Source organism: Camelus bactrianus, chromosome 8 (assembly GCF_048773025.1).
Source record: "Camelus bactrianus isolate YW-2024 breed Bactrian camel chromosome 8, ASM4877302v1, whole genome shotgun sequence".
In the NCBI taxonomy this organism is placed as follows: Eukaryota; Metazoa; Chordata; class Mammalia; order Artiodactyla; family Camelidae; genus Camelus; species Camelus bactrianus.
Genome location: NC_133546.1, coordinates 43,222,135 through 43,235,315, shown reverse-complemented (window position 1 = coordinate 43,235,315; position 13,181 = coordinate 43,222,135). Strand labels below are relative to the sequence as shown.

General features: G+C 33.7%; 1 protein-coding gene across 4 annotated transcripts in view; it reads right to left on the bottom strand.

Moving 5' to 3' along the window:
- The window catches only part of REV3L (REV3 like, DNA directed polymerase zeta catalytic subunit), a 143,592-nt gene that overhangs the window by 87,268 nt on the left and 43,143 nt on the right, over positions 1-13,181 (bottom strand). For 3 of the 4 annotated variants that reach the window (XM_074368475.1, XM_074368476.1, XM_074368477.1), the window contains 3 exons: positions 12,990-13,179; positions 8,089-8,163; positions 4,054-4,214 (listed from right to left, as the gene is read on the bottom strand). In XM_074368475.1, coding sequence (XP_074224576.1) covers positions 4,054-4,214; positions 8,089-8,163; positions 12,990-13,179 — 426 coding nt within the window. Of the gene's footprint in view, positions 1-4,053; positions 4,215-7,691; positions 7,889-8,088; positions 8,164-12,989; positions 13,180-13,181 lie in introns of those variants that run through there. The other variant, XM_045524632.2, reaches the window with a different exon arrangement.

Genomic DNA, 13,181 nt, shown 5'->3' with positions numbered 1-13,181 from the left:
CAAAACACATACCAAACCATGTAACTGATTCTATATATCTTCTGAAGCTTTTGAAGACTTTGCTGTTATGAGGCTAAGGCATTTATATGAAATTACTTTGCAAGTTGCAAATTACAACATAAATATTATTTTCTAATAAATTTATATGAATGAATAAGCTACACAAGTTTACTGATTCAAAGTTATTCATCACATTATAAAAATTCACACTTTATCCTCCACTTTATGTATTATTTTACTGTGTAGTGTTTTATAAATATGTATGTGTAATATTTTACATATATAAAATTCTGTTCAACTCGATGTTAAAAATGCAATATAAAAATGGCTCTGTGATGCTAAAAACATTTACTCTATTTAAATACTTCTATAGACTTTACCTTAATAGTAATTAGCATCATTTCCATTTCAATTGACAACTGAGTATGTAACTGAATACAGAGACAAAACTGTATAGGGATGTATATTATTAAAATTTCTAAATCTTTTTCACTTTTGAATTTACTTTCAAAAGACTGTATTATGATTACACTAACTTGTCGTACAAGACAAAAATGTTAAGTTATGCATATATATGTAACATGTTTATAGTAAGTTTACTGTTCATTTAATTACGATGCATCTGAGATAACAAGACAAAAAAAATTCATGTATTATCTCCATGATTTCAGTATAACCATTTTTTACAAAACAACAAAAACGTTTGGGGTATTTAGTAATAATAAATTAAGATAAAAATTTTATTTCCTCATACTTGAAATTTCCCTACTTTTAATTTTTTTCAACTAAATTCCATATATTTCTGCCTTCAAATTGAAAAAATTTTGCATATTTTTGGGGAAAAAATCCCTTCTAATACTCACCTAACTTTGATAACTAAAATAAATGGCTTATATATATTTGCTAATTCAAACTTTCCTCATGCTTTTTCATCTAATGGAAACAAACTTTTGTGAAAATGACCTCCTTTTCCATAAAAACCTCCTGTACATACTGTATAATCTTTTCCATCCCTCAATCTTTCTTGAACTCCCAGCTATATTTGACACTGATAACCAACCTGTTATTCTCTTTTCCCACAATAACCTTTTTATTTTGGAATAATTTTTGATTTACAGAAAATCATTACGAGGATAATACAGAAGGTTTCTGAATAATGCTTACCATGTCTCTCCCCCTGTTAACATTTTATATTACCATGGTACCTCTGTCAAAACAAAGAAACTGGTATGTTCCTATTAACTAAACAACACACTTTATTTGAATTTCACCTGTTTATTCACTACTGTCCATTTTCTGTTTCAGGATCCAATCTAAGGTACCATACTGCAGTTAATTATCATGTCTCCCTAGTCTCCTCTGGTTTATTTCTGTCTTTCCTTGTTTTTCATGACCTTGACAGTCATATGTACTGGTCAGGTAACCTACAGAATGTCCCCCAATCTGGGTATCTCTGATGTTTTTCTCATGATTCGATTGTCTTCATGGGCTTTTGTGAAGAATACCACAGAGCTGATGTGTCCTCATCACATGATGTGCAAAGGTACAAGATACCCACATGACAGCTCATTGGGGATATTAACCTTCAATACTTGGTTAAAGTACAGTTCTATAGATTTGGTGAATACACAGAATCATACTACCATGCTAGTAATGTAAAGAATAATTCCTTCATCCGAAAAGTTCACCTGTATACTTGCTTGGCAGTCAATACTCCACTCTTCTCCAATTCCTGGCAACCATTAGTATGTTTTTCATTACTAGAGTTTTTTTTTGCCTTTACCGGAATGTTATATGAATGACATCATACAATTTGCAGCCTTTTGAGCCTGGCTTCCTTCACTTAGTACAATGCATTTAAGATTCACCAATGTTGGATGAATCAACAGCTTGATGTGTTTTATTGATAAATAGTATTCGACTGTATGGATATATAACCCAAGTGGACATCTGGGTTACTTTCGTTTTAGCAATTATGAAATAAAGCTGTTATAAACATTTGCATACAGGTTTTTGGGTGGACGTAAGTTTTAAACCACTTGGGTAAACATTTATGAGTGTAATCTCTGGGTCATATCGTAAGTCTATGTTTAACATTATAAGAAACTGCCAAACTCTTCCAAAGTGACTGCACTATTCTGTATTCCCATCGGCAATGAATGAGAGTTGCTGTTATTTCACATCCTTATCAGCATTTGTTATTGCTAGTATTTCGGATTTTAACCATTCTAATAGGTGTGTAATGGTAGCTCTTTGTGGTTATAATACGCATTTTTGTAACAATATATAATCATCTTTTCATGTGTTTTCCATCCTCATATCTTCTTTGTTGAAGTATCTTTCAGGTCTTTTGACCATTTTTAATGGGCTTGTTTGCTCCTTATTACGTTTTAAGAGTTCTTTATATATTCTAGATGTAATTTGAAAACATTTTCTCCCAGTCTGTGACTTACCTTATCATCTTCTTAATATTATTTTTTACAGAGAAAAAGTTTTTAACTTTGACAGAATCAGTCAGGCAGATTTTCTCTTTCTAGAAGTCTGATAGTTTTACATTTTACATTTAAGTCTATGATCCACTTTGAGTTAATGTTTATACAACATGTGAAGTATGTGTTTGGGCTCTTTTATTTTTATTTTCTGGCCTATGGATATCCAACGATTCTACCACCTTGGATGAAGTTCTAGGTTTGGGATTCTCTTTTAGTCCCAGGAGACTCAAACTGTGCTAAAATGTCTCAAAGGTTGCTCTACTTCCTAGTTTGGGCATATCTATACGAAACTCTACCTTATTCTATTTGAAACCTGTCAAGCAGACCCTGGGTTATTTCTGCCTCCCTCACCTAGCAAAGATGTCTCAGTGAAGGTTCTAAATTTTCCAGGATTAGCAAACCCCTCAGGGCAAAGGCTGTTTTCAGCACTCTATTCCCTGTTTTCGCCAGTACTTCTTTATTGTTTTGTGATCTCTGTGATATATTAAGATTAAAAATAAAATCTTTAAATTGTTTTTAGTAAGAGGGCTGATCCCAGTAACCTAGCCCACCATTCAGAGGGGGAAAAATAAATCCCCTGGTTACTTTTCACAGCACAGTTTGGGTATGGCAGAAGAAATGCAAGGAGTCAAACCAGAAAACAACAGCTGGTAAACTACAAACAGGAAAAACAAACAAACAAACAAAACAAACAACTAACTTCTGGTTTTAAAAGTTTGGCAGTGAAGGATAAGAAAAAAATTATAACAGAAAGGAATTGGAGGAAAAATGTTGGTTTCATTTTGTTTTAAGTAGAAGAGATAGAATCCATTGAGAATAAAAGGCCAACGATGCTAGACCATTTGACCCAGAAATTCTATTCCTAGGTATATGCCCAAGAGAAATGAAAACATATAGCTACACAAATATATGAATGTTCACAGCAGCATTGCCCATAATAGCCAAAAGGGGGAAACCCAAATCGTCTATCCATTGATGAATCAATAAACAATGTAGCATATCCATATAACATATTAGCTGGCCACAAAAAGGAATGAAATACTGATACATGCTACAATATGGATGAACCTTGAAAATATTAGGCTAAGTAAACAAACAAACAAACAAACAAACAAACCCAAACATATGATTCCATTTATATGAGATATGCAGAATAGGCAAACATACAGAGACAGAAAGTAGATTAGTGGTTGCTAAGGGGCAGAGGTGTAGGAAGATTGGGGTGACTGCTAAAGACTTTGGGGTTTCCTTTAGAGGTGTTGAAAATGTTCTAAATTTGATTATGGTGATGGATGCACAACTCTGTAATATATTACAAACCACTGAGTTATCCATTTTAAATCAGTGAATTATATGGTATGTGGATTATATCTCAATAAAGCTATTAGAAAAAAAAATCGAGATTATTTTCCTGATTAAACTCTAAGACCTTTTTGCTTATTTCTTTTTTTATTCCTTACCCATATAGCAGTTATTTTCTAAATATATATTATTTTACAAATCATCATTTACATAATACTTGTTTCAAAGCTTTAATTTGAACTTGAGAAATTAACCTTACTTTTCCTTCTTGCTTTTCGGAACTTGACAGCAGCCAGATTTATTAAATTCATTCCATACAGATTGTAGTCAATGAAGAGCTGTAGGAGGTAGGGAATATGCGCTTCATGAGGCTGATAAAATTTATTCATTATGGCTCCACTTTGCAAAAGTTCACATATCCTAAATTAGAAAAAAAGTTGTTTCATAAAATTCTGCTTCCTAAAATGGTAAGTGAAACAATGATTAAACAAATATAGAGGATAAAACACATTGTATTATTACACAATTTTCATTTCAATTTTACCAGTAATTTATATTTTGCTGAAAATTAAATCAAGTTTTAAAGTAAGCCACATGTTCTGAAAGAAAGTGACAAAAGGGTCTTGGATAAAGAATATTTTGACTTCTAAAATCAATATAATGCTAACTATATCGAAAAGGTAAGTTGTCAAAAAAGTTTTTAAAATATGAGCTTTTTCTTTTAAAAATTCAGAAAATTTTTGAAAAGATTATTCTAAAGTTCTAAAAAAGGAAATATGACTCAATCCACCACTCAGAGATGTTATCACTTTAATATTTTCCTTCTGACTTATTTTACCTTAATGATGGGGAATACAAATGGTAGGCAATTATAAATAGTATAAGTGCTATGCACGGGAAGTATATGAAATGTCTAGGAAGGATATTAAGCAAATAGAGGTGCAGAGGTAATTTCTGCAAAGCCTTCTTGAAAATTAGTCTCTAAGCAGGAGAATAAACAACGAACTTGAACAATGAACAATGAACTCCAGAAAATTTTTCTCTGAAGAAAGAGTATTTCATGAAAATAAAATTGCACATGTAAAGGGTCATAAGAAAATGTGGTTTATTCAAGAACTGAAACCACAGAGTGAGGCCTAGTGACAGGGCTGTGGTGGTGGTGAGGAGCGTAGAGAGACAATAAGAAGTCAGATCATGCAAAGCCTATGAAGACATTTGAAGAGATGGTGGAATTTGCCTGTGAAGCGATGGGTAGGGACGCAAAATGACCAGGTTAGCTAGAGAATGCAAAAGACTAGAGATAGGGAGTAAGAAGATTATTGTGAAAAACTAAGATGGTGGTGGCTTTAACAAGGATCATGGAAATGAGTTGATTCAGGAGACATACAAGGAATAAAACGGTCAAGCCTTGATGACTAACTAGATGTAGAGGGTGAGGTAGAATATAAGTTGAGGATAATGCCTGAATTTCTTGATTAAGCAGTTAGTTTTGTGGTGCTGCAATTACTGAAACAGAAAGGACTTGAAGAAAGGTTTCTTTGGGGATGTTTTTTGGAGGGGGGAAATAAAGATAAACTCAATTTTAGAGATATTAGAGTTTCGGTATACTGAAGTATTTAGGTAGACTTCCATGAAAACATTAGAAATGAATGATAATAAAGATTACGATAAAGATAATTAACAGAATAGAGATAGCTAACATATTTTTTGGCACTATGCACTGGACAACTATATTAGGTGCTTTAAATACCTAATCTCAAATAATCCTTACTAAAAAACTATGGTACTATTATCTCCATTTTATCAATAGAGAAACTGAGTCTTACATCAAAAAGTTGCCCCAAATCATACAATTAAAAAGTAGAAGAGCTAAAATTCAACCCCAATTTTCTGACATGAGCCCTCACTCTTAACTATAGTGCTATTCTATTTATCCAGATGGTTTGATATATTGATCAGGAGCTCTGGAGGAAAATTTAAGCTATGACTAATGGAAGTCAAAAGTATAAGGATTAAAAAACAAACCATGGGAGCATAAAAGACTGTAAAATAAGTGGAACATATAGAGAGAAAAAAAATGAAAGCATAAGACAAAAGTCCAATGAACAACCACAGATGTTAAAAGAGGAACCAACAAAATGGCATAAATATGAATGACCAGACAGATATGCGGAAAACCAGAAAGTTTATATCAAAATAACCTTATTTTAAGGCAGTGTAAGCATTGACATTAGATCAAAAGGTAAAGACAAAGAGGTATTAATTGGATTTAACAACACTGAGGTCATTAATGAAAGCAAATTTAGTGAAATGGTTGAAATAGAGCTCATACTGAAATAATTTAGAGTGAATAGGAGGTAAGAAATTGAACTCAGAAAGTATAGATAAATTCTTATGGGAGATTAGCTATGAGTATGAATGTGTCTTTGAGTATGAATGTGTATATGTGTAAAATTAACAGTCTTACTAATACTAAATAGTGTGGAAAGAGATATGAAGACAACTGATAGATGGAAGAAAAGGTCAAAGAGGGTGGATTTTGAACTTTGGAGGTGAAGGGGGAAATCTGTAACAGGCAATGAGAAGGAGAGAATGGATGGGAATAGATTTTAAGAATCTTTGATAGAAAATAAGAGAGCTTTATTCCAGTAGTTCTCAAACTTTTTGGTCCTAGGATCCCTTTTCATTTTTAAAAATTATTGACAGCGTCAAAGAGCTTTTGTTTATGTGGCTGATATCTACTGATATTTACCATATTAAGTCGAAACAGAAAATTTTAAGAAACTTATTTACTAATTCTAAAATAACAACAAACCCATTATATGTTAACATAAATAAGTTTTATTAAAAAAAAAACCTGATATTTTCCAAAACAAAAACAATTTTGTGAGAAACGAGGAATTGTTTTACATGTTTGCAAATCTCTGTTTTAACAGAAGACAGCTAGATTCTCATATCTGCTTCTGCTCAGTCTGTTCTGATATACTGTTTGGTTGAAGCATATGAAGGAAATAGTTTCACACAGATATGTAATTGAAAAAAAGAAGAGTAACTGAACAGCTTTTTCAGATAAACGCTGATCTCTGATACTACTCATTTGAAAAATATAGATCCATTAAGTTATATAAATCTTATAACTTATAGGATTAAATTATAATCTATAATAATAAGTGGTGATACATTTCATTAAACAATATGAAAAATTTGTTAGTACCATTATCTATCTCATCAGAAAAGTATCTAAGTACTGGAAAGGAGTTAAGTTCACAGCAGAAATAAATGTTTCCCAAAATTCTAATGTTTGTTTGAAAACTCAAATTTTATCATTGGCAACAAATATTCTGAATTTTCTTATTTGAAGTGACAGGTTCACTTTGTTCATTTTTTAAAAGTTTGTTAAATAGGCAAATCACTATAACTTGTTTTGTCTATCAGTTGTTCTTTCAAGCAAAAATGGTGTTCCGTTAACAAGAACAGTGGCTAGCTGAGCTTGCTGCGATTTAATGAAGTATTCAGTTGGCCTAATTTGGAGTAAACCTCATATCCTTGGTGGCTATGCCTCTCCTGGTGTCTAAATTTACTCTGGGGAAATACCCAATTTGTATCTTGCCAAATGGTTACCTTTTGGAACCTAGTAGCAGAGAGAATCTTCTGGAAAAAAAAAATTCAGAACTTCTGAGTGCCACTTTTACCCTAGCTTGTCACAACACAGAGTGAAAACCCTCGTTCTGAACACAAGAGGATAACTAAAGCCTTCTCAATATGTGCTCTTCATGCCCTCAATTACTTGGGCTCCAAGATGATTGAGAGAACACACAATAAGCAGAGAGACTTACTGAAAGACGTCAAACCAGAACCAAAATAAACAAAAAACCTGGGATATAAAGTTTCACTAACATCTCATAAGGAGTCAACAGGATTCTGGGATCTTGGAAGCTCTGCCACTCTGGCCTCACTCTCACACATTTCTCCTTCCTTTGAAACTGAAGAACAAATTTCTGTTGGTATTGAACATCTGGTCTGGCTAGCAGGGCACTAAGATCATACAAGGCAGCCATCATATCTCTTTATCTACTTCCACAAACTCCCTAAATCTAAGACAGAAAAGAAGCAGTTAGGCAATATAAAACAAGGTCCCTTATGGATCTCTCTCCTTATACAAATATGTACATTTTATGGTCTCTTTCTTTAATAATGCTACTAACTATATAGGCCTTTCTTCTAGATTTTTATTTTTACTATTAAAATACCTAAGTAATAGTTATTCATATTTTTATTTCATTTTTCTTTGTACCTTTTCACCATTGCAGGATTGTAAAGATAGATCTTCATAAAGTGTCTTTCCTTCTCATGATAACCATAAAAAGGCCTGAAATAAAAAGATATTTCAAATTATTTTCATGAATCAGAGGTGAAATAATGCAACTTACTGCCTTAATTACACTCAGCTAGCCTAATTCAGTCTTATACTAAAAATTACCAAACCCTTCAAAAAAACCTCCAAGATCTTTCACTTAAACTTAGCACAAGGTTAACATATGAAATACTGAAATCTTGTTACTTCTTTTAAAAAGTTTAAAAATACCACTTAAAAAAACTAGGGACAAAAAGGAGCAGCAAATTATTTATACCTTAATTTTAGTTATCATGACTCTGATAAACAGTGGCTCTTTTCTCTTTACTCTGATCATGTATGAGAAAAACAGAGACCTTTCAGGTACCTTCTCCCATTTCCCATTCTTCTGCCAAAAACTAAAACTCTTCATCAACAAAGTTCTTTAATAGCATTTGTATCACTTTCCTTGTTTGTCTCTCTTTATTATTAATTTTACAAGTTCACTAAGCAGAGACAATTTATCTGTCATACTTTTGTATTTATGTATATTTGTGTGTGTGAATAAAACATACACCTAAATCAAATGAAACTTGGGAAAACTGGGTAGACAGGAACTTAAGAGATTGCAAAGACCATGGCCTTACTTAGGACCCTATTTATACTGAGGCTAGGTTCTTCTCAGGGCATCAGCTTCAGTGGGGAAAGGGAGAAGCAAAAATCTATATGACAGGGAGAGAAACAAGTCCTCAATGCAAGAAGGAATAAATTGGTCTATCATGTTATGTCATTTCAGGAGGATCTGAAACTCTGGTATGCAGACTACCATTTTCAAAAATTCTGTAGTTAAAAACAATACATAAATAGGTATGAATTTGCAGACAAAATAAAAAGTTTTATATTTGCCTAAAATTTGTCTATAAATGATTGGTTAAATCTTTAGGTGGATAAACTCAAATTCTTTTCATTTAAAAACTATTCTCCCCTTATGATGGGCACTAGACAGAATTTAGCGTCATCAGGACACCTTTTCTCTCTGACATGTCTGATAGTGTAGCAGATCTCAAATACAGGAGTAATTTGGCAACACAGTCATTATTTGGGATATATTTAAATAAATTTCTTTACAGGCTATTTCAAGCCTTTAGGTCAGAGGCATCTGTATGATTACTATAAAGCAGTGTCCATTAAAAAGTTTTTTTTTTAAATTGAAGTATAGTCAGTTTACAATGTTGGGTCAATTTCTAGTGTGCAGCATAATAGTTCAGTCATACATATACATACATAAATTCCTTTTCATTTTCTTTTTCACTGTAGGTTACCATAAGATATTGAATGTAGTTCCCTGTGCTATACAGTAGAAACTTGTTGTTTATCTATTTTATCTATAGTAGTTAGTATCTGGTAATCTTGAACTCCCAATTTATCCCTTCCCACCTCCTTTACCCCCTGGTAACCATAAGTTTATTTTCTATTTTCTAGAATCATGGTAGCTAAGTGGCAAGGAATCCCAGAAATGAACCTAACCTAAGGTCACGGTCCTCTCTTAATCCAGCTTCAGGATAATTCATACTCTAGGAAGACTGGAATTAAACCTTATACAAATTTTAATTTGGTAGCTAGATGCAACCGTGTCTACCTTAAAGAAGTAGGTAATATTGAAGGAGTAAAGGAATCATAGATGCTAGAATGTATAGTAAGGGAAAAGGGGATCCAGATGAGGGAAAAAAACCCAACAAACAAATATATTAGAATAGGAGAAAAAAGAGAATAGCAGCCATAAATTAGGTTGAATAGCTCATCTTTTGCCTACAGGTTTCTAGATTTGTACAACTAGTCTTAAAAATATGACTATGCTTTTAACAAATGCCTATCAAAAATAGAGAAAAATTGATGACTAATGATTCACGCCACTAGGCTGTTCAGAGTCAGATTTGAAATGAGAATATGTATATAGGAAAGTTCTTAGAAACTATTAAACATAAAAAAATTAGACTATAAAGCTGATGACTATTTTTAACCTAACTGTTGCTATCATAGGATAGGTATGAACTTTTATCTCATTTATTTATTCAACTAAATAATTACTGAGACAAGCACCCAACACTATACAAGATGTTAGAGATATAATGATGGACAAGACAAACATGGTGCTTTTTCTCACTGAACTTACAAGCTGGTGGGAAAAACACATAAGAATAAACAAAGAGGGGAGGGGATAGCTCAAGAGGCAGAGTGCATGCTCAGCATACACAAGGTCCTGGGCTCAATCCCCAGTACCTCATCTAAATAAGTAAACCTAATTGCCATCCTCCAAAAGAATTAATGAACAAAAATTAAAATAACTGCGAACTATAGAAAGTACTAAAGGAAACAAAATCGGCTAAGATACATAATAATAATGACAACCTATTTTAAGTAGGGAAGTCAGAGAAAACTTCCTTGGAAAGGTGAAGCATTTGAAGGACTGGAGAAAGGTAAAGCACTCAAGGAAAGGAAACTGCAAGTACAAAGGTAGGAAAGAGCTCGGCACATCAGAGGAACTGAAAGACCAATGTTTCTGGATGGAACACAGTGAATAAAGTCAGAGAGGTAGACAGGGGTCAGATCACACAGGCTGTGATTAGAAGCTTAAATTTTATTCTATAAACAATATGAAGCCACTAAAGGATTTTAAATGATTTTAAAAGATCCAATTTACACTGTAAGAAGAATACTTCTGTAGCTCTGATGTGAGACAAGAATTGAAGAAGGAAATTCAATTAAAGGATGCTGTGGTGGTCCAGAGGAAAACTTGGAGTAAGGTGGAAGAAGTAGACAGATTTCGATGGATTTCATATAGACATATCCAACTCCTATGTTCCACTATCAGGTCCAAATCTTTCCTGCCAGCCTGCTCTACCTGTACAGACTCAAAACTTGGTAGTCATCCTTGACTCCTCTCATAACCCTCATCCAATCAAACAGCAAATCTTGCTGACTCAACCCTCTAGAATAAATCTAGAAGCTGACCACTTCTCACTACCACCCTAGTTCAAGCCATCATATATTCTCACCCAGATTTATGAAACAGAGTCCTAATTTTCTCTCTGCTTCTACTCTTATGCCCCTATGAGCTATTCTTCACACAGTTGCTAAAGTAACCCTTTCAAGTTTAAGTTAGATCATGTCTGCTCAAAATCATGCAATAGCTCAGAGTAAAAGCCAAAGCCCTTACAATAGCCTACTGCAGTCATTCTCAAGCTTTAGTATGTATCAGAATCATCAAAAAGGCTTATTAAAAATAATGCCATTTGCAGCAACATGGATAGACCTGGAGATTGTCATTCTAAATGAAGTTAGCCAGAAAGAGAAAGAAAAATACCATATGATATCACTTATATGTGGAATCTTAAAAAAGACAAATGGATTTATTTACAAAACAGACTCACAGGCATAGAAAACAAATTTATGGTTACAGAGGGGTGGTGAGAAGGGACAAACTGGGAGTTCGAGATTTGCAGATACTAACTACTATAGATAAAATAGATAAACAACAAGTTTCTACCGTATAGCACAGGGAACTATATTCAGTATCTTTTAGTAACCTATAATGAAAAAGAATATATGTATGTATACATATGACTGAACTATTACGCTGTACACCAGAAATTGACACAACATTGTAAACTGACTATACTTCAATTAAAAAAAAAAAAAAGGCTTATTAAAGCATAAATTTCTGGCCCCACCACCAGAGTGTCTAGGGTGAGACCAGAAGATGTATTTTCACTAAGCTCCTAGGTGTGTTAGTCTGAGTCCTCTAAGAAGTAAATGTCAAAATGTGGAAGAAATTGGTGGAAATACCTGTGAGAGAAAATGAAGAGGAACCCAGGAGAGGGTGGGATAGCACCAGGCTTAGGTACAGGCCTGATCCAAGTGAAGGGGAGAGGAATCGAGGGAACATCAGTGGAAGTGTCTTCTACTGCAGTGTGATTCTAATGAAAATTCAGATAGGCTTTTCAAGAGTCCTCAAGCGTCTCCCAGAGATAGGCCTGCCTTAGTATCCTTGCCATGCTTAGCTACTGGCTAGGAGTAGCCTTGGAAAGCAGCTTTAGCTTATACAGGACGATAGACAGATTTTAGTGTAGTAGCTGGAGCCATTGTTCAATTATGTTCCCTGCATTTGGAGATCTGAAAGGTGCATTCTCATTGCTGTCAAACCAGGTAAAACTGATTTTGGTGATCCACTGGCCAACATGATCTCCGTCCTCCTATATCTCTCTAACCTCATCTGTCCACTCTTCTTTCTCCTGACTCCAGCTACCTGGCCTCCATTTTGTTCCTACTCCCTTACCTTCAAGTTTTTGCTCAAATGTCACTTACCTTGTCAATGACACCTTCCTTGACTACCCTATGTAAAACCACCACCAGTCCACTTCCCCACCCTATTGATCCTTTTTATCCTGCTCTACATCTTTTATTCTATAGCACTAATTATTATGCAATAAATAAATTTATTTCATGTTATATCTGTTGGCTATTTTCTGTGTTCCAATACTAGACTATAACCTCCATGGGGGTATGGATCTCTGTTTTGTATATCCCAAGCACCTAGAACAGTGCCTGGCACATAGAAGGTGCTCAATAAATATCTGATGAATGAATCACATGAATTTTTATAGTTCTAGGAAGCAGAGAAATGGAAAAAGTTAAAATAAAAATCACTGTTAACCGTCTATCTTTTATTGCAATAAAAATTTATTTTAAAAAGTTATAGTAAGCAATTCACCCCAACTCCATTAGATTAGAAGTTAAAACAAAAAAAAGAACAGCAATATACATACAAACAGAAATTTAAAAAGATGTTATCATATACTTACATTCCTGATACTAATGACACTTTGAACACGTGCTGAGCAGTGGAAGATGGATTGCCTAAAGCCACATTAAGTGCTCTGTCGATACTGAATGCCATCTGAGAAAGATAGCTTTCTGGCTGCTGTCCATAACCATCATATGGCACATAGAGGTAAGGAAAGATGCCATGTAGATGAAGACATGTCTTCTGACCT